Consider the following 26,704-nt stretch of genomic DNA (forward strand, 5'->3'; position numbering starts at 1 on the left):
CTGCTTTTAGGCTCAGCAGTACCCTTTTTTAGAAATGGCCTGCTTGCAGGTCAAATCCCCCACAGTATGCAGGGCATCTGTTCTGTCCCCAGAGCAGCACAAATCTATCAGAGGCCTGAGGCCTAAACTCCTCAGTCCATAGCTTAGAAGCTATGGGGATTTCAAATAATCAGTTACTAGGGCTAGTAATTCCTAGGGCTTTTAATTTGCTTTCTCCCTTCTGGTGTATTTTCAGACTTTTATGCCAATGACAGCTAGGAACTTGATGAATTCAATTAAAGGCCAAGAGGTGGGAGTCCCACATGAGAGCTTTCAAGGTGGCCTGTCTCCATTAGTGAACGTGCTGCCCTTACTGTTCCGACAGTTCCACTGCCTTTAAGCAAAGGTGTAAAGAGAATTCACTGATGTGTCCCTGCTTGCCAGAGACCTAAACCTTCTCTGGGTTTGTCTGTCCAACCGCTCCAGGTGACGCAGAGCACAAGCCATATATCTGTGGCGATGCAGATTCCTTCTCCACAGTTCTGGATGGATCTGAAGACTACCTCATTTTAGCCTGTGATGGCTTCTATGACACAGTGAACCCCGACGAGGCAGTGAAAGTGGTGGCTGACCACCTGAAGGAGAACAATGGGGACAGCAGCATGGTGGCGCACAAGTTAGTGGCTTCGGCGCGAGATGCTGGCTCCAGCGACAACATCACTGTCATTGTGGTCTTTCTCAAGGACATGGGTACAGCAGTGAGCGTCAGTGAGGAATCAGAATGGACAGAGAACTCTTTCCAAGGTGGGCAGGAGGACAGCGGCGATGATAAAGAAAACCATGGGGATTGCAAGAGGCCGTGGCCTCAGCACCAGGTCTCGGCACCTGCTGATCTAGGGTACGATGGGAGAGTGGATTCTTTCACAGACAGAACTACCTTGAGCACAGGTTCCCGAATCAACGTGTTGGAAGAGCCAGGCTGTTTAGACCTGAGGGAAATGGAAGCTAGCAAACTTCAGAGCGCCAAACGCCTGTCCCCCGATCAAGGGCTCAGTGCTGGGGTACCAAAGAGAGCAACCTTGGATCACGGTGCATCAGCAGAGAACGAGACAGCGGCTGACGCTGCACCTCCTGCACACGGGCAGAGCAGTCTCCCGGCCTCTCTGAGTTTTGGCCCTACAAACCCACAGGAGTGCAACGTGGTGAGCGAGTCTCCCGTCTCCACTGGGCTCGAAGGTGAATGGTTCAAGTCATGGGGAAGAAGAGCTTCCATTTTCTCCCACTTTCATTTCTGTGATGTAAAGCGGTGGCAGCGGCTAGCCAGACTCAAGCCAAAGCTCCACATGCTTCTGTTTGAGCACAGGCCACTTTCCCACACAGAAGGATTAGCTCTGTCCTCACCTAGCAGTGTGAGTGGCCGGAGAAATAAGCTGATAAGAAGCCGTCTCTGGCAGGGCTTCTCTGGTTGTCGCCAGGGCCAGGGCGAGAGTATCCTCCTGATGCTAAGGCAGAGTCACTGTGTACCAGACCCATGGCTGCTCTGGAGCTGTAAAAATTAACATGCTCCTGTGTATTTCCCCATCTTCTTCAAATAGCTAGGTTAGACATTTACAGAATGAGAAGTAATTAAGAGCGAGCATTTCAGAGCTATGTGATTGTGGAATGCTCCATTCATGTAAATAGATCCTAGGAATAAAAGTGAATCTCAAAAAAATAAGGGCTGGCATGCCAGTCTCTAAGCAATTTCATAGACAACATTCATTCTCTCGCTCATGCTTCCCCCATAGCTTCATTTGCTCATTGGACTGGGTACTGCCACTAACTCACTGGACTAGATAGGGAAGTGCTATATGTAAAGAGAGACTGCAAAAAAAAAGAGTGAACCTGTTTGAGAGGAGTCTGTAGAGCAGCATTTTCAGAAAGATCCATTTTAAAAACTGTCAGTTTTTGTAGGTGGGGTAGGGGAGGGAGCAGGAAGACATAGTTAGTCCAGGTTGCAGGAGAGGGGGTGTCTTTAAGTTTAACAGGGCAAAAAATTATGGAAAGCAGGATGCTTTGCAGGTATGTTATTTAAAAGCCATATAGGGGTTTAATCTAGTACTTGAGCACTCCCAGCCTCTACTGTATATCCAGTAAGACTCAGATCAAGATATGACTCAACGTTTAACTATGTTTTCCCCTCTGTAACATAGAAAACCGAAGGAAAACTAACTTTTTGTAGTTTTTAAAGATTATTTCCTGTGGCTCAAGTTGAAACTATATTGAAATTTCAATAGTTTGGAGGGGGGGGGGATTGGTGCTTAGTGACATCGTAGTCTTTTAAAATGAAAAAGTAATAATGTCAAAACTGTTTGCATTTAATAATAGTTGTGGTTAATTCTTTCTGCCACTGTCTCTTCCCCAAGCCCTCTTATCTCAGGTGTCAAACTGATATAAAGCTAGTACAGATACAAATATGCAGCCCCATGAACTGATGGTGCCACCCACTTGCTGTTTAGACCTTTTATCATCAGTTCTGCTTTCCCAGTTAATAGACTCTGATATTCTTCAGGACAATCAAGTGCTGGAGTAGTTTTTGGCCCACCTACTTCACATGTTCATCTCAAGAGCCCTTAAGAATGTGAAACAAAGCTACTAGGGATACTCAGAGTGACTGGGAATGTAACTAGATGGAAAAGCATGAAGGGGCAGCCGGCTGTAGGAGCAACTGCAAAATGAACTGAGAGTCTAGAGCTCTGAACTGTCAACTGCAGGGGAAGGGCATGTATGAGGACTGCCTCCCTGTTTGTCCTTCATCCTAATGAGCAAATACTATTTTTAAAAAACAGACAAAGCAATTTTAGCATTAAATAGCTACCTGGAATGCAGAAGAATCAGACACCATCTTAGAAGAGGCCTCTTTCTCGCTGACATTTGCTTGAATGATCCTGAATGTTAGGCTTTCAATTTACACAGATCTGAATGCATCACACAATTCCAAGGAGATTTACTAATAGCTGAATAGTATCACTAACTGATGTGCTTTGACATGCCTGCAAACTCTTTACCTAAGAATTGGGAATACAGCTAGTTAAGAAATTCTTCTGGATTGTAAGTTTTTTGTCCGTTTGACTGACTGACTCGGATTTCTTAAAGTGAAATAGTAGAAAGCAAGTAAAGCAAACTGAAGGTCTCAGCTTTACTCATGCTGGGGGAGGGAGAAACAAAAATGAAGGGACCACAGAGCTTTTCCATTTGTCATCTGTAAGCCTTAGGTGCGTTGTGTTACAAATCAAGTGTTACCAAGGAAGCGAGGATGTGCTGAATAGCTGTGTGTGCAATAGTCAGGCCATCTTTGCTATCTTGTTTGGAAACACTTAATAGCAGTAGGGAAGTTATACTGCAAGTCCCTTCTCTCAGAGAGCTGTGTGCTTCTCCATAAAGAGCAAGTCCAATTCTTTGAAGACATGTCAAAATTCCAAAATGGTGCAGATGTTTGACCCTCTTTCCCAAAATGCAGGCATAATTGGAAAGTGCTACCCTCAGAGTATGCTCTCTCATGTTTAAGAGGTGAAACTCCATATGTGTGGATTCGTATGTGGATTATCTACTGCTTGTCCTGTTTATCCCTTCAGGAGGGAAACTGTCATCCATTCTTAGTGTGGTCCAGTACAAATATTGTTACAAATAAATAACAAGTGTTCATTTCTTCTTTCATTACACAGTGGTAGCTTGTAGCATCCATTTGTGAGGCAAATCTTTAACCCATGGTAGAATATGTATTTAAAAGTAGTTGTTCTTGGTCCAATATATGCTGCTCAATTCTACACACTAGGCAAAAAAAACAGTGCTTTGTGACATGCCGTGTTTTTCTCTTAATGCCACTGGTGATAGGAAGTAGTTCTCTTCAGTTCAAACTCCTGTGCCCTTATTTGCTGCTTGCTGATGTAAGCAATAAGCTCCCCTTTTAAATTAATGATATCTGAATGTTCTGTATTATGTACTTTGAATCCTCTAACTGGTAAGAATGTACAAAAATATATAGGTATCTAACTGTATTTATTAACTTAATGTTGGTTGTCTGTAAAGTGTTTTGTAAACCTGTGTATTTTAATAGTGGTGACATTTGCATAATGAAACCTTTCCCAGAAAGAGCTGAAGTATCCCTCGAGTTCACACAATCTGCATCAGCTACATGAATTGTGTAGGAACACCTGAGTCATATGGTTGGTGATGGCAGGAGACTCTGGGCTGCCTTTCCTTGGGGCTGCTCAAGATCTACTTTTGAGCTTATTCACTGTGAGTTTCAAAGGGATCCCTTTAATCCCTCTCCTATTGTCTCCTCCTTCCAACTTTGATGATGAATTGTGAGGAATGTCTCCTATTGTAGGAAATGGAATAGCAGAGCAGGAAGCCATTAATCCATTTTAGTTGCACTAACAGTTGTATAAAAAAGAAAAAAAATATTTATACTTTGAAGTGCCATTAGTCATCCTTATCACTTTAAAAGATGAGACACATACCCACCTCCACATGGCTCAACCCACTCCTCCCACCCCTAAAAGGGCACATCCTCCTGTGGCTTCCCTAAGCAAGACAAGGGGGACACAGAGAGGGAAGGGAGGAAAAGCACCCTCACCTGGCTCAAAAAGACAAGACCGTTCTTCCTCCCTTTATTTTGCCAGAGCCTGTTTCCTCCTGCTGCTGGGTAGCAGCCCAGTCCTGCTGCTTTTAGCAGCCTGCATCCCTCATATGCAGTTGTCACTTGCTAATGCTCTTACACTTAGACCCTTCAATCTAGTCTAGGATAACAGCACTACCTTTCATCCGGCCAGTGTTTTTCGTATATACCACTGTCCAATATACAAAGGCACAGTGCTTTTTCTCCTGGAACCTTCACTTAAGCCAGAAAAGAAACTATGCAGACTAAGTTTATCATTACAAGTGAGAGCTTTGGTTCAAGCAGCCCTTTCCCCTGCCCAGAATTCTGTTATAGCTCTGTAGAGCCTGAACACCTGGCTCCAACAAGAACTAGCTCATTCATTCACTTGCAGAAAAAGAGGAGCCAGAGAGAAGAAAGTGTAACTATAGTCGTGCCTGTAAGTGAGGGCTGTGTGCCTGTTCTCTACAGCATAAATTGTTAACAGGACAAAGTTATGTTTTGCACCTGTATATTGTGTGAACAGTGTCATGGAATATATACAAGACTAAATCTTGAAGTCATTCTTACACTACACTAAACACCAATCTTTTATAGCAGCCAGTATTAAAACACTGAAGTACTGTACAAGTATCACACAAGACTTTGTTTAACCAAGAAAAACTAATTTGTTTTACTTATCCTTAGCTGTTGCATTTTTCCTTCTAGAAGTAGAAGCTAGATTGGGGAAAACCAGCTGAGATTCATCCTGAATATTAAAATGTTAGTATGGCACATTCCTAAGAATGCCAAGCGTATTATTGAGCTCTTGTTGAAAGATACTTATGCTGTCATGAAACTAATGAAGTGAGTCAATTTAATAGAAATGACTTTACTGCTGTGTTGGGACCTGTTGGCAACTTTGTTCCTATAGCTCACAAGTTCAGTAGGAAACGTGTATTAGCCATATTTTATTTATTAAAGCTGTTCACAAAAGGTAAGGACTATGTTCAACTTCTACCAGTATCTTAATAAAACAGCAAACATTAATTTGTTCTCTATTCGTTGTTGTTGTTCAGTCGTTAAATCGTGTCTGACTCTTCGTGACCCCATGGACCACAGCATGCCAGGCCTTCCTGTCCTCCGCTCTCTCCCGGAGTGTGCTCAAGATCATATTCATTGCATCGGTGATGCTATCTAGTCATCTCATCCTCTGCCGTCCCCTTCTCCTTTTGCCTTCAGTCTTTCCCAGCATCAGGGTCTTTTCCAGGGAGTTTTCTCTTCGCATTCGGTGGCCAAAATATTTGAGCTTCAGCTTCAGTCTCTGTCCTTCCAATGAGCACTCAGGGTTGATTTCCTTTAGGATGGACTGATTTGACCTCCTTGCAGTCCAGGGGACTCGTAAGAGTCTTCTCCAGCACCACAGTTCGAAAGCATCAATTCTTCGGCCCTCAGCCTTATAGTCCAGCTCTGACAGCCATACGTTATTAGTTCTCTGCTTATTTCAAAGCAAATAATCACACATGAAGTCTTGAGCTTCTCTCATACCATAAGTCCGAATATAAGATGAGACCTCACCTATTTCCAAACTTTGGAGGAGAGGCCCTGCTATTATGCCGTCCAAATGCACCCACCCATAAGGAGGAGGTATCAGTAGTCTTAAGAAAACCCCGATGTTTGCAGCAGTACAAGGTGCTGAGGGTGGTGGGCCACAAAACAATGAGTTCTGAGCCTGCTCAGTAGGCAGAGATTGCTGGCTGGCTATTGGGATGGAAGGGAGACTGGAAGAGAGTGTCCCGAACAGAAGCACTCCACACGACAACATTTCATTGCAGGTTCCACGCATAAATCCTTCCTGAACATACATTTTTGTTCCTGATCCCGAATAAAAAAGGGAAGACGATGGTTTTGAACACTGTGCCTTGAGCTCACCCCCAGGCTTACACAACAGCAGTTTTTCAGTGGCAGCCCCCAACAATGAATGTCAACCCCCAGTTTCAGTAAACCCTGGAAACAAAGGAGAAACAAAAATGGTTCCTGTGTTTTTTAGTTGGTTGGGTTTGTTTTAAACTAGTCTTCATTTCCATTTCCTACTTCAAAAGGAAAGATTTGGAAAGGTTGCTTTACTCAAAACAACTAAGAGTGCAATCTATTCCCCCCCCCCCCCGCAATTGACGTGATCCACCACTAGTAGTTTCTCCATATATATTTTTGGAGTAGCAGCAATTCATTTGTGTTTCCCAGTAAGCACTGGGATGGCTGGAATACTTTGGGTCATTCTTTGTTGTGACTGTGAGAGAAGAAGATGCAAGAACTTGCTCTGGGTAGGTCCCAGGCCAGGGTGGTTGGCTAAGAGAGCCTTCGCTAGCAATCGCTACAGCAGTTGCCTGTGAATGGAGATTCGCCTGTTTCGCTACCTATTCCAGCAAGGCTTCTGCAAAAAGATGTCTCAAACAATAGCATCCACCTGGACTCAAATTCTCAATTGCTCCATGCATGGTACCTTTCCAGTGTGCTGATGACTTGTTTTCACAGAAGACACAATCCACTGCCAACATTATTCAATGGGGGGGGGTGTGAATCAGCCAACCCCATTTGAATCCACTGAAGAGGTCTCACTTTAAAGGAGCAACATTCTAAACTGAAAAGAATTCTAAAGTCACTGAATAGGACTTCACTAAACAGAAAAGGCTGTTCTCTGCTTGAGGCCCTGCAGCCTTTCTGCTACTGAAATGGGTTAACAATCCATTATTGTTATTAACAATAACTTAACAATCGACCCTCTCCAGCCAATGCAAACTTTCCCTTTCAGCCTGTTAGCTGTGGCTTCAGTTGCACAAGCACAGTCATTTCCATGTTCATTTTATTAATTAAAAGAGTGCAAACCATTTTAATCTGAACTATATGAATTTTTACAGCAATTAAACATTACATTTAAGAATGTATCCTTCTGTTAAATACAACATTCGGGAGGCACACAACTAACATTTATACAGTACTGCATGCTTTTAAGAAAACAGCCAATTGAGCATAGCTTCACAGAAACACCTTTAGCAGCTCAAATACAATGCACAATGGCAAAAGAGTTTGGGAACAAGTGCTCCAACTGGCCAAAATTGGACTAATGGGGGGCGGGGAATGAAACGGAGGACTTCTTGTATACAGACATCTCACTGTTAGCTTAGGACTCCGAATTACAGCAGTTTTACTGTCAATTCACACCATCTAAAAATAGTGGCAGCAGGAGTGTTCCCTTCTTCCATCCCTCAAATACCTCAGCCACTGGGGAGCATGGCTGAGGTTCTAGCACCTTTTGGAGGCACATAGGGCGCAGATTTATACTGAGCAGGATCAGAAAAGCAGTATAGCTGGATTTCCAGCAGGAAAGGGAAAGGAGAGGGTGGGGGGGGGAGAGAGAGAACGAATGTGGATATGGCATTACCAGGAGCAATGGGGATGAATTAAGCGAGACCCTATGATGTTGCACCACCTCAGACTACAGGCTAGTGAATGCTAATCCACATTAAATCCACTTTGATCCACTTTGGATCAAAGCTAATCCAACTTTGAGCAGCCCCTACTGAGAAATGTTCTACCTGGGCCAAAGAGAGAGAGAGAAAGAGCAGGCAGGCAGAGTCATTTCTTACAAGAATGAGCCCATGTCAACATAATGCACTGAGGAGGGGGTGGGGTGGAAGAGAAGGGATAAGTGTCCATGCACCTGCAGCCTAAAAACCCATTTAAACAAACCCAAGTCTAGAAAATTCAACAAAGAAGAAAGCAATACAAACAGTTCTGGTTGCAGCCAGATATCTCCAGTAGCAATGACATGAATAGGTCTTTATTATTTGGGGTGGATCTGTACTGCAATGATTCAATATGAACTCATCCTCCTGCGTGTAGCGAGGGCTCCAGTTCATAAAAGAGACCTCAAGAGGTGCAATGGCAACTATATGACCCAAAATTTGCACTGTTGACATCTTTCTCCCTCATCCTCATCCACAAACAGCTATTGACAGACAAGGAGGATGAACAAGGAAAACCTGCAAGCCTCCAGATGTTACTAAAAGTCATTCAGGTAGCAAGTTACCAGTATCACAAGGGCAGTTTCTCTGGTAGTTGTCTCAGTCCACATATACCAAATCCTCACAAAAGTTCAACTGAGCATATCAAGAGATGCTGGTTCACGATGAGACTGCATCACATTAAAAAGGGTAACCCAAGAGCAGTTACTTTAGAATTTACTTCATGCCGTCCTTTCCAGTGGCAAGTGCGAGGTTTTCTGTGCCTATTTGGTCACCCTCAGGAAAAACCGAGCACAGATCCAAGGCTGAAAGGAACACAAAAAGTTGAAGTTCAGAATGAAATGCAACACACTAAAAGCAGAGGAGCAGGGGGTTGGACTCGATGGTCTTGTAGGTCCCTTCCAACCCTATGATTCTGTGATTCTATAAACTGACAAGCATCTCACACGGATTTTCTTGAAAGTGTGTGAGGGAAATACTGTAATGACATTGGGTTGATCTGTTACTGCTGTACTTGCTTATGGCTCCAGGAGCCCTACACAGTACAAGGAGGCACGTCTACCTACTTGAAAGTACACTCATGCTTAACGGAAAATGTTGTGCGAGAAGCAGCCTCAATGATATTGGGCCCATTCAGGTTGCATAACCAGTACTGTGGTCCTTTCATGAAAGAAAAGAGGGGGCTAAGATACCCGCCTGTGTGGTTGCTAAGGCAACTGTATTGCGATGCCAAGGTTAGCTTGAAGAACCCCAGCCAACAGAATTCCCATTGCCTCTTTTTGGAGACACGGGACCTCCAGTTCTCACATCTAGGAACAATACAAGGTCAGAGTTTAAAGACAAGCACACCACATTAATCCTGGTGGTGTAACTATGATATACACATGGAGAATGCAAGATAGGAGTGAGCACTAGGGCTCTAGAAATGGGGGATAGAAGGAGCATTATAAAACCAGAAGCACATAAGGTATTTCCAAAAGTCCAGGCACTGGGATTTTGGAAGCCCTGGTCCTTGCAAAGGAGCCTTCCTACCGTCACTTGAAGCCTGGGCCTGGAAAGCCTGATTGAAGACATCTGGAATAGCACTGGCAGCTTCCACATCCTCCTGCTCTTCGTTTTCTGTATCACATTCGATATCGCTGTCACTGCTCATGCCTGGCAGGAGGTGAAGGACATGCTTCTGGCAAAGCCCAGCTGTACCCAGCAAGAGTAGGAAAACAGATTGCTCAGGGTCCAGGAATTACCCTCAAAAAGAAGCCAAAAGGCTCCTTCTATTCTCCTGGAACTGCAACGTTGCTCTTTAAGACCACTCAAGTTTCTCTCTGAGCCCAGAAAGTAACATACAGCCTTGGAAGATAAATCATTAATAGAAAATGCATTTCTTGCTGGTTCTGATAGCATCCCCATCAAAGGAGATGCTACTTCAGGGGGCCATCTCCACGGCTGGACAGCTGGATGGAACCTTGTCTGATCCAGCAAGGCAATTCTTATGTCATCACAGAGACAAACACCTACTTTGGGGCAGGCAGAGATTCACCAGCAAGAACCAATCAAACTGGAAAGTAACAAAGACCTGGAGGAGTGTGGCTCATTTACATCTTTTACAGGATACAATTAATGAAAAAAATTGCGTATTTTTATGGGTGCTCAAGTAACGCGTGCAAGTACAGCTGTACTTTTTCAGCAATATCCCAAAACTGGCAAACCAAAATTGTGAAAACTGAGGCAGCATGTTTAAAGACATTTTGCACATCCCACACGCACGCACACACACGCACCCCCCCCCACACACACACACATATCCCAATCAAAGCAGAGGAGTCGACTGATATCACAATCTTTCTCACTTTTCTTTCTAGGCCTCAGGAAACCTCCAATGCTCCCTCAGGCAACTCAAACAGAGCCAGATGGCAGAACATCTGCCCATAAACATCCCTCCTTCTTGGGCAGAGTGGGATATTCAGTTCCACACAGGCTAGAGAGCCTGGGCTTCTCCTCTTTTAGGGGCAGGGGGTTTTGTTTGTTTCTTCTCCTTAAACCAGGCATGGGCAACTTGTGGCCCTCCAGATGTTCTGGCCTATAGCTCTTATCAGCCCTAGCCAACATAGCTAATGGTTAGAGATGATGGGAGTTGTATGCCAAAGCATCTGAAGGGCCAAAAGTTGGACACCCTTGCCTTAGGAAGTCAAATTAGTTAGAATTGTGGGGTTAACTTTCTTGGCCTCCTCCTGTTTTTTGTTATGAGTTTTACTGTCTCTCCCCCTACTAGTTGCATTTTGAAGTGTACACATTGTTTTTTAAGTTGGGGTATATTTCCTCAGCCGTAGTATTTCCAAATCTGAGAGGGTAGTTCCCCTGGTATAATTTTTGAAGTCTGCCAGTCCTGCCTGCACTAGTGGATAGGAGGAGGCACCCATCACTAGATGTCCTGCTCCATCTGGGCAGAAGGAATCTCCCAGGAAAGTAAATCTGCAGGTAAAGGGGCCATAGCTCAATGGTACAGCCCCTGCCTTGCATGCAGAAGGCCCCAGGTTCAACCCCCAGGAGCATCTCCAGGTAGGGCTGGAAAAACTCCTGCCTGAAACCCTGGAGAGCGGCTGCCAGTCAGTGTCAACAATATACTGGGCTAGATGGACCAAGGGTCTGACTCAGGCTAAGGCAGCTTCTGATGTTCCAGTGCTCCATTTTGCTGCCTTCGTGTTTCCAACTGTTGAGTCATTTCTTGCTACCAATTTTCAAAACGATGAGTGCCAGGAAATTTGCTTTCAGATAACAGTTGCGATTGTAATGAGCGTGCCTTGAGGCTCCCCTCCCCTACTCAACATTACACTTCCAAGTGTACTACTTACAACCCAACCCTCAGTGCACTTAAGAAGTAAAACAGATGGGCATCAATATAACTCATTCCCAAGTTCAAGTGTTTATGATGGGGCCTTTAGCCACATGTTGCTTTCACTGATCAACTTAATTTTTTTTTTACTCTTACCTCAGTAAATCCACCTAATGATGGTCTTTGCTTCCACTGTTAAAGCTGCTTTCCACAGCTGGAAGCTAGCCAGCCAGCATGCCCTCTCACCAGCGGCAGCACCATCAGTGAACCGCTATAGGAAAAGTATCACAGCCCTTTAAAGCAGATTTACCCTTACCAGCTTCTCCAACCCTGCAAATCCCTAGTCACACAAACACTATTCCTAGTCACAATGGTTATCCCAAGGTGCTGGAGGGCTTATGTCAGGCAGCTCTATTAAGGAAGATCTTGCAAAAGAATCTAAATGTTGGGAGTGAGATTTCCCCAGCTCAGAGCAACACACTAAACATCAGGCTCCCAATCCCTTTGTCCTTGTCTGTTAAGAGAACCACCAACATTCTCTGTCTCCATGGCTACAAAAAGCCAAATCAAAAGGATTCTGCTCCTTCCTATTCCCCTATCCAAAAGGAAACTAACAGCAATGTGCGTGCCCCAGGGTTTTCCACAATGCAACTTAAAAAATGTTTCCCCCTTCTTCTTGCTGCCTCTTACAAAGGTCAAGCTGCAAGAGTTAACTGTGTTTGAAGCATAGTGACTAAGAAGGAATTTTCTGCCCAGTGACAGACACACCCTCTGAAACCTACACAAGACTGCCCGCCACAGATAATGAAGGATGCTGGCACCTTAAATCCAGATCCAAGCAGCAATTCATGACAAACTGAAATTCAAATGAGCACAGGGGTGGAAGGCAGATTTTTATGAACTATCTACTCATAAATCTACTGTGACCCAGAAAGGAGACCCACCTTGGTTCTGAAGCACCCCAGGGAGGCTTCTTTGTTTCCAAAGGGAAAACTAAGATCTCCTCATCGCTAAGCCCATTCTAAGCCATGTTCTAAAGAGGCAGTAAGATAACCCCATCAAGCTCGTTACCACCAGGGAGGACTCACAGTAACCAAAGCCCACTGCTCAACAGAGGAATGACTCCTTTACTCATGAGTGCAACTTCCTTCTCTGTGTTAGGCCATTTACTCCTGTTTCACAGGTGGAAGAATTGAGGTGTGAGAGAAGAAGTTTTCCTGAGGCCAACCACCAACATGGCTCAGCAGACATTTGTTCCATGTTCTGTTGTGGTACACATCTGACTAGCTAGGCACTGCTCTGGGCAGTGTTGCCGCTAAATGCTTAGGCGCACGTATCTGCCTTGCAGTAAGTCAGGCCACTGGTCCATCAAGCCCACTAGCCCGTATTCCAACTGGAAGCGGTTCTCCAGGGACTCAAGCAGAGCTCTTTCCCAACTCTGCTACCCAAGATCCTTTATAATTGGGAGGCACCAGGGACTGAACCAGGAACCTTGTGACTGTGAAGACAGGCTCTCTCTGTATAGGCCTCTCTGAGGTGCAGAACCTCAGGTGCAGGAGCCAAATCCAGCCCTCCGGGGTTCCCAGAGTGCAATGCCCCCTTCGCCTAGCCTCACCCCTTTGCCAATCATCTCCTGGTTTCCCGGCTTTTGTGCAGTTTTTCCCCCATTCTATAAGACTGAAATACCCCTCCTAAGGCTTAGTTACTGCTAGTAGGGGTTTTAAGCTAAAATATGCTTCTATGTTTGGTATTTGGTCCCACCCACTACTGGAATGGGCCCCCTGAGTGCATCTCCAAAATGAAATTCAGCCCTTAGGCTGAAAGAGGTTCAACACTACGGGCGTAGGCCAATGGCATGTTAGCGTACTGCATGGAATGTAAGTGACCAAGTCTCTGCCCAACTCACACCACTAATCGTAAGTACTGACTTAATCCTCCCCAACCAGCTACCAAATACACTAAGCTTTTCAACCAGTGACTAGCAGGATTCCCCATATTTGTGAGGAACACTAGAGGTGGAAGTTCATTAAAAGGTTCTCTGTATGTCGACTCCAGCCTCCTTGGCTTTGAATTGCTTGCATCCAGCCAAACAAACAGCAAGCCCTTGTCCTACAAGAGCACTGGGTCCTTAACACATTCAGAGAGTCAGTCCCCATACTTGGGACTTGGGCTTGTTTTCTCCTCAGTCTTACCGTCTTCTGGGCCTGCTGAGGCTCCGTCAGAGAGGACCACTGGCAGCTCTCCAGCTTCAACGTTGTTTTCCAAGTCAGCCGATTCTGCGGCTTCCACATGATTTCTATTTGAATTGGACCTAAAAAAGGAGAGGGAAGGCCTTACAAAACACCTGAAAGACTGTTCCTCAGCCTGGCGTTCAGCACTAGATTACACTGCCAAGAACCTCAGCATTTGTCATTTTAAAAGGGCCATGGTCACTGGGTTTCATTTGAAGACACAAAGGCAACAGCTACTAAGGACAGAAGGTGGAGCTTCCATCCTGCGAAGTATTACTCCTTTCTGAAGGACTGGCCTACAAGAGCCATGTTCTCTCCCCACCCATGACTACTCTCCTGTCTCTCACCCCACGACACCTCACTGCACTCTGCCAAAGTCTGCAAACATTTAATGGTGACAAATACAAAGTAAAGCAGGCAGAGTTTGTTTCAAAGCAAGTAAGCCTGCATAATTTTTGGATCCGCACATTTCCAGTTCTCTTACAGAACTTACATTTCAGCCACCAGAAAAACATGGGCTACCCTTAAAGCTTGGTGATTTTCTGGATGCAGCAACAAAATTATCAACAGAGTTTTAGAGGCACTAGTTTCTTTCACAGCATAACAAGAAGCATCTCCAAGAGTGAAAAATGAGAGGGGATGGGGAAATGAGATGGGCCCCCCAGCTACATGTCATGAAAGTAATAAGGGGAAACTAAAAATATGCTCCTCTACTTCAAAACGTTGCCAACAGGTAACAATGCAACATACAACTTACCCGACAGCTACCCCTTTCCTGGCTTTTTCCACAGGTGTTACGGTATTCAAACCAGAAACACCCACATCAGAATCAGAGACGTCACACTGTCTGTCTTCAGGCTTCAATGGCTCTGAGACGTTACCATTAGTCAAAGATCTGGGAGAGCTGCGCCTACAGCTGGGCTTCGGGTTTCCTAGGCAACCTATAGAAAGGTAAGGCAGATTCATCAAGGGGCCACCCAAGCTGTCGTGATGGGTTTCCAATATTAAAACAAATAATGCAATAAAGATTGTGGGACACAAGCAGCACTTTGGAAAAGACAGCACTCTGTCAACCCTGGATTCCGTGGGTGGTTTGGAGTACAAATTATATTCTACCAGATCAGATCTACCAACAGCAATATGGAAGGTCCACAGACAGAAGTTACCAGGGACTGAAAAAGTCCACACACTCATGCCATTAAGGGACTACCAGAGGAAAATACCTTCAGAGGAAATTTGACAGTCTCCCTTCAAGCGAAGATTTCCATCCCCACAATCCATCGCTCTGCGCAGAGACAGGCTGCCTGCCGCCCCAGTTCGACCAGCTTTGGTTGAATGGCTTTTCTTATTTGTGGCTGCAAGGTTTTAAAAAAAGCATAATCTTAAATATAATCAGTATTTAAAACACACACACCCCTCTGGTTTGGACTTGAAAGGCAAACTGTCATTATTACATTTTTCCAGGCAACGTTTAAACACAAGATGTCTCACATCACCCTTGGGAGAGGAATATTCCCTTCCTTAGGGGAAGCCCCCGGGTTCTGCTCACCCTCCAAGACTACAGCTCCTGTCGCTTAAAATGGGTGCTATTTCTCAAGTTATTCCGTATCCAAAGCCCAGCACTAAAAAATGCACCAACCATCTTTGCCAGCCTTCACCAACTTGGTGCCCTTCAGATGTTTTGGACTTCAACTCCCATCAGCCCCAGCCACCATGGCCAATGGGTCAGGAATGCTGGGGGCTGTAGACCAAAACATCTAGGGGCACCCAGTTGGGGAAGACTAATCTATACTGATAGATTCCCTCACTCAGTTCTGGGGAACTGGAAAACAAAAAGCGCTTAATGACAGGACCATAGCACAGAGGCAGAGCCCGTGCTTTGCCTGCAGAAGGCCCCAGGTTCAAACTCTGGTGTCTCTAGCTCAAAGCATCTTCAGGAAGCACTGACAGGAAAGGCCGCTGCCAGAGACCCTGGAAGAAGCAATACAGGATGAGAGAGAGGGACAACTAAACTTCCCTGGTACAAGGCACCTTCCTCTGATCCCTGTAGACACATCAAGACGCCCCTATCCAATTCGAGGAACGGCTTCATTCACATTCTAATGTATTAGTTCTACACCAGACCTACTGTCCAATGCGGTCTCCTGGCAGCTTGATAAAGTTCCTGATTTTTCAGGCTACTGAGGAGTGCAGAAGCTTGGAAGGCCCTTGGAGAGACACAACAGAGAGCAGGTCTAAGTTTGGCTTGGATGGGTCACACATTGGCACAGGCCTGCACTGTGAAGCACAGGGACCCACCACAGCAGCAACCACGCCTGCTAGTCCAGCTTTCCCCAAGCTGGTGGCCTCCGGATGTGTTGGACTACAACTCCCATGATCCACCAGGGATTGTGGGAGCTGTAGTCCAACACACCTAGAGGCCACCAGCTTGGGGAAGGCTGAACTAGTCTTTTCTGGATGGTACTAATATCTGCAAGTGCAGCTCTGAGAGACTGCTTCCATCAGTCAGTGCCTCCGTAAAAGCAGATTAATCTTCACAGCACACATACTGTCAATTGGACTAGAAAACTGTATGAGCCTCCAACCTGTTCTCAGAATATGCAGGGCTTGGGACTCTCATCCATGCTCATTTTTTTAGGAGTGTGAGTGCGCTTACTGGAAAAGGTTACATTAACACTACTCCAACAGAAGCAGGATGGCACACTGTTAATTTTCTTGGCACCCTACCTACGGGATAGGCACATTCATGTGTAGGCTATTAAAAGGCTGCATGCTTGTATTCTCAGGCAGCTAGACGGTTCCCATTCTACCGAAATGACAGCTGAGCCCACCCCCACTTACAATTCCGTATGTAGCAGCTAGAGAGGGAGGATTTTGTCAGCAGCTCCCTCCCAAGTTCTTGCAGCTTGCTGTAACTCTCTGTCCCACACGCAGCCAAGGCTCCCTGGTCACCGGGGAACGAGTAAGCCGTCTGCCCATCGGAAGAGGTGGCATTGCTGCTCCGGACCTCCGACAGCTGGTTCTTCACATCCGACATTTTACTGCGGACTTCAGCCATCTGGCTTTTCAACCTCTTCAGCATCTTCAGGTCTGGTGGAACTCGCCACATGGCCTGGTGTCTCCGTTGATCTCTCTCTTTTAGAGAATAGGATGCTTGATGGGAGAGGAAATGGTAAAAATGTCAACTGTCTCTGAGAGTATTCCTGGGGAATGGACACACATCTATCTGGGCCTTGGGCAAGGTCTTCTCTGCCCTCCAGTTACTTGCGCTCTCCCATCAAAAGTGGCAGGTTAAAAAAAGAAACAGAATGCACACTAACATCGCAATCCACAGACCCCAGGACTTTATTCTGTGTGAGTCCCCCATAAGCCCCTGTTAGTCCACACCACACATGATGGCAACTAGAGAAGCAGCATGACCCCTGCAGTCTGCCCAGCAGAAGTCACACAACACACCCACAAAAAGCTGTCAGCAGAGGAACCTCTCAGCAATCTGCTGTATGGAGTCCTGTGCCTAATGTTACAGCCCCCCTTAGTTCATGTCTTTCCTCCTCCCCTGCCCTCTATCACCCCATCCCTTGCCAGAATATCTGGAAGTCTGCAGAAACCCAAGGAAAGAATCTTAACAAGATTTAAGCTATGTTAGCTATTCTGAGTAAAGATCCACATCTTGCATCTTTGTTGCAAGATATGGATTATTTGCAGCACAGCATGCTTAGTAGATACTGTGGATTTTTAAAAAGAAATTATTGCTATAGCACTTTGTATGACAAATGCTCTAAAGTTAGCACCATGCCAGATTTTTATCTGTGAATAATTTCAGGGCAAAAAACCCACTGTCAGTGGAGGTAAAAGGGTTCCCCACCAAAACGACTTTTTTGCAGCCACTGTTCCCCTGAACTTCAAATGGCTTCTTTCCTATGAGATCCCAGCCAATCAGGGGTCACATACTGAATGCAGATAGAAGCTAATCAGATTTGACCATGTGTTGACATCAGTGTCGGAGAAAATGAAGATGTATAGTCCTCTGAAGCTCTAATCCAGCCAAGAATCCATCTGGATATGTATCAGAATGCTTATTCAAGCCCTTATGCTTGCTATATATAGTTCTCCTACCTGCATTCCAATAAGACAGAAATAATTTATCAGACCACCCCTTGGGTCCACCCAGAGGATCAAAAGTACCACGAGTTATACTGTGATGATGACTGCAGTGAAGTTTGCTCCCCATCACTACACTCTTAGCTGACCTTTAGAGCTCCCCGTTGGCACTCTTCCTGCCAGTATTCTTTTCCTTGAGAATCTGGGTGTCTTAGCAAGCCATCTCTCTTCCTACTGAGAACATGAAGCCTGTTTTATTTTGTGAAACTGAATCAACCATGCTCCGTATCAGCCTCTCTCTTCCTATCTTTAGAGATGGGAGTACAAATGCCATCATTCCAGAGGGAAGAAAAAGTATGTGCATGTACCAGATGGATCATGATTTTCTCTTCTGCTCTATTCAGTCAACAAAATGGTTTCAAAGTGACCTGAAACAAGCTATCAGTCCCCAGGCCAATTTGCCCCAAACACAAATGTTAAGCCTGCCTAGTCTATTTACAAGGTTTGATTTCATTTACCAATTCTTTGCTAACAAGAGGAACAGCTGACCCTCACTGGTCTGTGGTAACAGAAGAACATGTACAGTTAAGCCACCTTTTCCTCTGGTATGTGTCCAGTTAAGGCTAGGATGCATCTAATGTTTTATACACATCAAAAATAGCAAGGGTTCCCCGCAGGTGTTTTGGAATACAAATCCCAGCAGCCTCAGCCAACATGGTCAATAGCTGGGGTGATGGGAGTTGTAGTTCAAAACCATCTGGCTCCTCGCTAGATCTTGCTTTTCAAATTCTCTCTTGCCTTTTCTGAGGGCCCAGATGAGGCTTTAAAAAATGGGTGTGCCATCCAGGCATTCCAATGACAGGTTCCAAGATATAATGGAGAGGGAACAAGATCACATTTGACCCTGGTATCTGCCATGTCCATTGATAATCTCTGCCCCTTCTCTTATTTCTTTCAGTGTGTGGGGTCATACCCTTCCACATACCTGATGAAACAGGACACTGTGTGCTGCTTCAGCTCAAGTTACATGAAGTATTACCACCTTAACTACATCTCCTTTCTTCTACAAGAACCTGAACCAAATGCTACATCATACGGTCAGTAAACAAAGATATTTACTATCTGGGTTAAGCCAAATGCTCCAACAACACACTTCCTATCTCGTGCACATCCTCTCTGTTATCTTCAGGTCTAGATTATAAATCTGCTCCAGGCAGAGACCCTTTATTCCAGATACAAACCTAATGTTGCACAGCTTTAGCAAACAAATCCTTTAGCAGACAAGGTTTTAACCCTAACACTATTAGGATGATTTTCAAGTGCATCCTGTTGCTTCACATTACAAACCATTCCATATGCAGTACTGAACAGGTAATAATTCAGAAAATTCTATTATGAGGTTGTTACACCAATGTTCATATCATGGTAGCAACCTGCACCCTAATTCTGAATACATTACGTGGAATTGACCACTGTTGATTTTGATGGGAATTTACTTCCCAGGGCTCAAAATGGCACTATTTCTCTGAACCCCAGGGCTGCAAAATTAAGAACAATCTCTAAGAAAGTTTTATTTATGATTGTAAGGAAGGTGAGATATAATCAATCAATCAATCTATCAAATAAATAAATAAATATAATTCCTTGAGAGAGAGCAGCACAAAGGAGGTGAAATGATGGATGTGAAAGTATCATAATGTCTGCCTAACCAGATGGAAGCATTTTTTTAGATCCCACCACTCACCTCTGTTCTGCAGAAGGGAAGCAGGAGGCCGTGGCTGTAGACCCCAAAAGTTTTCCACCCCGTTTCTGTCTTTCAGGTCCAACAAGTGTATTAAAATCAAGGGGTCTATGTCAAGCAAGCTGCTACTGGCAGGAGATCCCAGCGTGCTTCCTCCACGCCTTGACATGCGACTGTTCACGGTGGGGAAGCCATGGCTCACCCCTGGAAGGAAAAGAGCAATACGTGGCAGTTATAAATGTTGCAGAGTACGTTTTGTTTGACCACACTTGAGAAAGAAGACAACTGCAAGATTTAAACAGGACCACTACTTAATATTAACAGGCATCTTCTTACAGCTAAAACAGGCAAAGTAAAGTAGGCAATGGTGGAACTAAAACCAGCACCCCAACTCCCTGCAGGCATTAGCTATTTAAGGTGCAATCCTATGCAAGTTTAGACATGCAGAGTACATAGCAAAGCTGGCTGGGGATTGCTGGGAGTTGTGGGACTTTTTTCCTTAGTGGCTTTTCAACCAGTTATTTCCCCTCTCCACACAGTGAATTTTAACTAATGGCTGTTGGAACGGCTTATTCCAACAGTAAAAAGCTTTGAGCTTCCAAGGTACTTCATGTTTATCAGTAATTCATAGAGGCCTTATCATAACAGTGGCCTCAGCTAGTGAGTGTCGACAGGATTGCTGCCAAAGCAGAGCGACAGAGAAATAAGAGGGAGGTGTCACACAGCCATCACAAGAAAGAGCAGGAGCAGAGTCCTATCCCTATAGGAAAATGCTAGGAAAAAATTAACAGTACATGGCAGTAACATGCTGCTTCCCACAATAGCCTGTTTTAAAACATGGGGACAAGCTAGGCGTGACCAGGGATGCTTTGGACACAAGGCTTGTAAACAGCTACTTGCCTGTGGTATTTAAGAATTGCATCCAGGTGCCAAGATAAGGAAGAATATATAAAAGGAAAAAATAGGGTTCTCTTTCTCAGGCTATCCTCTTCCCTTCCGACAGTGAGCTTTGGGTGGTCAAATGTGTATCAGTCAGGAAGCAAAACAGGGACACCCAAAAATAAGGTAGTGGCTTCTACATACTTGGAAGGCTCCCCAAGTACACAAATGTTTGTCAGTTATAATAGCAAGGTTTTGTTATTTTGTTAACCCACTACAACAAAATAATCAGCCCTGTGACCTTCCAGGAATGAGGGGAGGGTGGGAATGGACATCTTTTTCCTTTCCCACCCTCCAGAAGCCAACCCCAGGCCAGAGCCTTTTACCACTATATAAGCACAATGGGGGTTGTTTCAAGAGGGGAGAAAAGGATCCTTTCCTTTGCTCCTGAAACTTCTCTCTCCAACCTCTAACCCCACACCCCTGAAGAGCATTAAAACACAACTGATCAGACTGGCTGGAGTATTGCTCCTGTTACAGACTGAGGATACACTACAACAGTACAAAAGCTATGCACGGGCAGTTGGGCTAGTAAAAAAAAAGTTTGTGGGCTGATCGTGCGTGCAAGGCAGCTTGAATATCTACTTAATTATTGGTACTCTTGTCTCCCCAAAGTGGTCTCTCATTAAAAAAATAGTTGTAATTTTGGCCGGTATTATTCCTGGTGACAAAACACTCCAGAGATCAGTTGAGTGCTGTGGGGGTCGGGGCGGGGGCAGTGAGGAATGTATCCCACTGCCTGCTGCATGTTAATTTAATTGGGAAGTCAAATTCTCATATTAAAAGCTCACTAAAGTAGGTGACTAAGAACAAGCAATTAAGAGAATGGGAGATTCCTTCAAACTGAGTGGGTTTTAGACAGACACCACTGAGTGAGGATTTTACAGACAGCAAACATTTTAAAAGAACAAGCTAGAGAACACAGTCAATCACTTAGTTCTGCAGACATTATACCTCTATCTCTGCTTCCATAAAAGGGGTGGTATTAATCAGCTAAATATGAATTAATTTCCTGCCTCAGAAGGAATTCCATCAGAGGTATAATTTGGCTGTCGTATGGCAGTGATTGCTATCTGCGCCACAATAGGATTTAGACAGTTATAAGGAGAACTGCAATGCAATTTCATCAGTGCTTTCCCCACCCTCATGGGATATTGACAGATATTTCCTGCATTTTCAATAGAATTCACTAGCACTTGCATCTGAAGTGCTTATTTAAAAAAAAAGCCTTCTGCAATTTTTAAAAATCCCAGCTAGTGACGAAGAATCTATGCCTGAATTACAGTCAAGTTTACAATGCAAGGAAACGTTCCTTTGAACTCATCTCCACTTGGAGCTTAAAAGGCTCACGTATTTCATCCATTCCCTAGTGCAATAAGGAAACGTATTGTAGTAAGATCATCATGCTGCTTAAGGAAAGGTGTCAAATCTTCTGAGGGTAAAGAGGCACAAGGAGAAGGAGAAAGAGAAAACGTTTATTCACTGGCTCCACTTAGAAGAATACATTGTGGGTTTTGGCTTTTTTTTAAAAAAAGAAGCGCTAGTATTCCATTGATGTGCTTTTAGGTCTTTAAGAAAATCCAGCTGCAATCCTCCCAAGACTATGAGCCAATGGGAAGTCTGCCCTACATTGCAATAATCTCAACACATGGTACATGATGCAGCAGTTCCAAAAATAGAAAATCCTGCAAAACACAGCTCTGCGTTGCCTCTGACGTGGCACTGAGAGCAAGCAGAAAAGGGAGAGCAGGCTCTAGACAGAGGTGCAGTTTTACGAAAAAAGTGTCTCCTCTTGTACCTGAGGCGCCTACTGTGGCAGACGCCACTTCCTCCACAAGATCTCCTTCCTCTAACTCCATGTTGTGACTGTACTCCACATCATTCTCTCCAGACCTTAGGAACAAATTAAAACAAAGCCACAGAGCTCCTGTTAAGCTTCTCTTTCAACAAAGCACTCCTCCTACAAATACATTTTCATGGATTCTTAGCTGCACAGCCGAACAACTTCACTGTTATGGAATAAAACTGCTAGTTCATGCATGATATGTATACTACTAGCAGCAGAGGATCAGTCTACAAAAGCAGCAGAATAAAGCAGTGGAGTCCTGAGGTGGTAAAATGGACTGTAGCACTTCAGTGAGGAGGGGACAAATCACATTTTTGAAAGCCTCCCTTTTAGGCAGAGGCTGGATAGCCACTTCTGGGAGTACTGTAGTGGCAGGTTTCCAGCTCTGACAGGAGGTTCGACTTACTGACTCGGTTCACATGTAATGGTGGCAAATCGTAGGTTAGTTAACCCATGATTTGCCGTGACACATGCTGACTGCATTCTGCAGCCATTTAAAATATTCTGCCTCTGATTGGGTCAATGGGGGTTGCTATGCAATGACCAAACCCAGACACTATAGGTTAATTGTGGGTTCAGCAACCTACAGTTAACCTACAATTAGTAGTTAGGTTAACTGTGGGATGTTTAATCCACATTTAGCCTGTAGTGTCCAAGTTCAGATGCTGAATATTCAAAATGGCTGCAGAAAGTGTCATGGCAAATTGTGGGTTAATTAACCCCAAATTTGCCACCATTACATACAAATGGGCCCAAGTTGATGACTTTTGAGGTCCCTTTGAACTCTGATTCTATATAGTACAGTAAAGTAAAAAAAAACTAGCACAGAAAAAAGTAACAGTCTAGCTAGTTTACTGCTTGTGAGAAGGTTTGGGGTTCTTTTTTGCAGGGAACAGTGAAAAATGTTATCTTCCACTTAGTAGAATTGATTATACCACTCAGGACTCTAACGTTTCCTTCTATTACATGTGTAGACCATCAAAAAAGCATCGCATTCTATACAAGATGAAAGTTTTGTCTACCGGTTTTGATCTGCAGTGGCAAATAGTCCAAAATGATATAATGACATAGACTGATGTACATTTATACATGTTAGTCACCACCAAGCAGCAGTTGTCTATGCATGTGTCTGTGACAGACACACACACACACACACACACACCTATCTATCTCCATCCATCCTATCTGATCTGTAGCACTGCCCTAGCAATCAAGTCACATTCACAATTAAAAAAACAACACTATCCAACACTGTGCTTAAATCTATGGATTAGCTATAGCTAAAATGGCGATGGTCAATTTACAGCCCAATCCTATGCATGTTTACTCAGAAGTATATCTGAGTATATACTTCTCACCAAGTTCAGTAATAGTTAGTCCCAAATAAGTATGTACAACATTAGAAGCCTATGCTTGAAGTGCATATAAATATATACTACTACAACTCATTTTAGAAAAATATTAATCATCACTGTGACATTAGATTTTTGGAGTAGAAACTGTGTGTGTTAGAACCACAAGGAAAGCTAAGTGTGCCTTCCTTGAGAAGTCAAAAGCAGCATCTATTTTCCTCCACTTGTGAGGAATGGCAGTTTGCGCAACTAATATCTGATTTTTGTGTTTTATTTGTTTTTATGCTTTATTAACTGCCTTGGGAGCAACGATGATGAAAAGCGGGATGTAATTTTTACACACACACACACACACACACACACACACACATATGGTGTCTGTATCCATGGACACAGACACAAAAGGAGATGCCAGAACCAAGAGAGGAAGTTTCTGCAGCCACTTACATGGTCTCTTCATCTATATCATTTTCTTCTGTGTTGCTGGTCGCTGTTGAACTAGCAGAGGAACTGCTGCCATCTAGGTGGGTTGCCTCCTCCTCCCCAACAAGATCAACATCAAGATCCCCATCTGAGAGCTCATGCTGTCGTTAGAGCAGGAAAAAATGCTTTGAAATAAAACATACATTTGCATACGGTGTGTAGAGAAAATGCAGGTTGCTTACCTGTAACCATAGTTCTTCGAGTGGTCATCTGTGCATTCACACACATGGCCTCTGCACCTGCACAGAGGCTCATTCGGGAACATTCTCTAGCTGAGAGAGAAAAAAATTGGCAGGAACCCTCCTCCACTGTCTACTGCGCATGTCTCAGCAGGTTCCTGACTGCTCCCTCAATTCCTTGAGATCGACTAAATGGCCTTGTTACCGAGGGAACTACCTCACTCCAACATCAACAACAACAGTGACATCGACACCGAAGTGGGGATGGTGGGTGGGTTGTGTGAATGCGCAGAGGACCACTCGAAGAACTACAGTTTACAGGTAACCAATCTGCATTTCTTCTTCATGGTCTCTGTGCATCACACATATGGGTGATTAAAAAGCAGACTTACTCGAGGTGGGAAGGAGCATTGTCATGTCCTATTGGAGGATCAATGGCAGGATTGCATGGCCAAAACTGCAATCCTTCCTTGCCCGAACATCAAGCCTATAACGCAAGATGAAAGTTGACGGCTTTCACCATGTCTCAGCTCTACCTAAGTCCAGTATCGACACTCCCCTGCTGAACGCAGTGGAAGTGGACGTACTTTTAGTGTAATGAACCTTGATAGGACCGTTGACCTTCAATCCCACAAATTCATAGGCTAACCTTATAGCCTGCACAATCCAAGAGGCAAGCCTATGAGAGGAAACCTGCAACCCCTTCTTAGGTCCTCCATAACAAACAAAGAGTCTTTGGGATTTATGAAACGATTCTGTCCTGGACTTGTAGAATGACAGCGCTTGACGTACATCTCTGTATGGAGCATTGTTTCCAACTGACAGGATGGTACTTGAAAAAAGTGGGAAGAACAATACCTGATTCACATGAAAATCAGACACAACCTTGGGTAAGAAGGATGGGTCGGGTCTTAACCCCACTTTGTCTTTATGAAAAATGAGCTATGGTGTGTCTCTATGAAGGGCACATAGCTCACTCACCCTTCGTGCAGTAGTTATGGTTATTAGAAATGCCACCTTCCAAGAAAGAAGTCGAAGATAGATCTTAGACAAAAGTTCAAATGGTTTCGAAGTCAAGATCTTCAAAACAATGGATAGATTCCATTCTAGGATGAAAACTCGAGTTGGAGGAGCTAAATTTTTTAGACCTCGCGGAAACTGATGCGTTGTTGGATGCATAAACACTGTAAAACCATCCATAGGAGGATGGAATGCTGAAACAGCGGCTAAGTAGACTAATCAAGGCAAACTTCAATCCTCTTTGAAAAAGACTGTGGAGAAAGGTAAATAAATACAGCTGGTAACAGCACAGAGTAGGGATCGAGTCTTTGAGAAGATGCAAATGTGGAAAAAATCTTTCACTTACTGTCATATGCCCGTCTTGTAAACGGTTTGAGAGCTTACTGCAACACTATTTGAACTTCCACTGGCAAACAACCTAACTCAAATGAAGTCTCCATGCTGTAAGGCATGGGCTGTCGAGATCTGGATGACGGACGCAACTGTGATCAGTACTGTGAACTGTGAACAATAGCATCAGTATCAACAGCAGCCGTAAGTATCTCATGTTCACCAGATTGAGCACAGCAGCAAACCCCGGTTGCCTCAGCCACCACAGTGTTAATAGGATACCATCTGTGTTGTCCATCCAAATCTTTTGCAGCAGAAATGGGGGGAAAATGTGGAAGAGATCTTCTGACCAACAAACCTGAAAAGCATCCCCTAGCGATCCCTCACCCAGACCTCCTCTGGAGCAGAATTTGTTGCATATTGTGTTCTTACTGGTAGTGAAGAGATCCGTCTGTGATTTGCCCCATTTCTGGAACAGCGAGCTGAGGAGGGGACAAGACAGCTGCCACTCATGAGACATTCGATAAGTCCTGCTTAGAGAGTCTGCCAAATCATTGTCCTTCCCTGGTATGTGAAGGGCCGGGAGTGTAATTCCTCTTTTGATTGAGAAATTCGATGGTCATGTCCACAAGACCAGGGGAATGAGTCCCTCCCTGCTTGTTCAGATACAACAACACCATGGTGTTGTCTGTTAGTACCTGGACGTGCCTGTGAAAAAAGTGGGTCTCAAAAGATTGGAGTGCTTTCCTTGCTGCCAAGAGTTCCAGTGTGTTGATATGTAGCACTCTGTCATGTCTCTGCCAAAGACCTTGGATCTGAAGGGACCTGCAATGGGCTCCCCATCCTAGGCAAGATGCATCAGTCACCAAGACTCAAGATGGAGGCATCAGTGTGAATGGCACTGCCTGCTGTAAGGTTGCTTGGCTATGTCCACCAAGCCAAGCTGTTCACTACATCATCCAGTACTACTAAATGCACTGTGCTAGTGTTGGCATTGGGGTCGAATGATTTCAGAAACCAGCTTTGCAAG

At 44.5% G+C, this 26,704-nt stretch overlaps 2 protein-coding genes across 7 annotated transcripts in view; one reads left to right on the forward strand and one right to left on the reverse strand.

Annotated features, from left to right (window-relative positions):
* PPM1E (protein phosphatase, Mg2+/Mn2+ dependent 1E) overlaps positions 1-4,407 on the forward strand; it is a 101,713-nt gene extending 97,306 nt beyond the window's left edge. The window contains exon 8 of the mRNA XM_084823366.1: positions 466-4,407. Within this exon, the coding sequence (XP_084679492.1) occupies positions 466-1,538 (1,073 nt within the window). The 3' untranslated portion in view covers positions 1,539-4,407. The remainder of the gene's footprint in view (positions 1-465) is intronic.
* TRIM37 (tripartite motif containing 37) overlaps positions 192-26,704 on the reverse strand; it is a 64,043-nt gene continuing 37,530 nt past the window's right edge. For 4 of the 6 annotated variants that reach the window (XM_084823332.1, XM_084823336.1, XM_084823337.1 and 1 more), the window contains 8 exons: positions 24,110-24,246; positions 22,263-22,357; positions 19,529-19,729; positions 16,525-16,836; positions 14,907-15,038; positions 14,441-14,624; positions 13,645-13,763; positions 8,844-9,816 (listed from right to left, as the gene is read on the reverse strand). In XM_084823332.1, the coding sequence (XP_084679458.1) occupies positions 9,542-9,816; positions 13,645-13,763; positions 14,441-14,624; positions 14,907-15,038; positions 16,525-16,836; positions 19,529-19,729; positions 22,263-22,357; positions 24,110-24,246 (1,455 nt within the window). In that variant the 3' untranslated portion in view covers positions 8,844-9,541. Of the gene's footprint in view, positions 9,817-13,644; positions 13,764-14,440; positions 14,625-14,906; positions 15,039-16,524; positions 16,837-19,528; positions 19,730-22,262; positions 22,358-24,109; positions 24,247-26,704 lie in introns of all 6 variants that reach the window. The other 2 variants (XM_084823335.1, XM_084823333.1) reach the window with 2 other exon arrangements.

The sequence above is a fragment of the Heloderma suspectum genome, chromosome 16 (assembly GCF_057233095.1).
Source record: "Heloderma suspectum isolate Gila_16-S chromosome 16, 16-S_ref, whole genome shotgun sequence".
In the NCBI taxonomy this organism is placed as follows: domain Eukaryota; kingdom Metazoa; phylum Chordata; class Lepidosauria; order Squamata; family Helodermatidae; genus Heloderma; species Heloderma suspectum.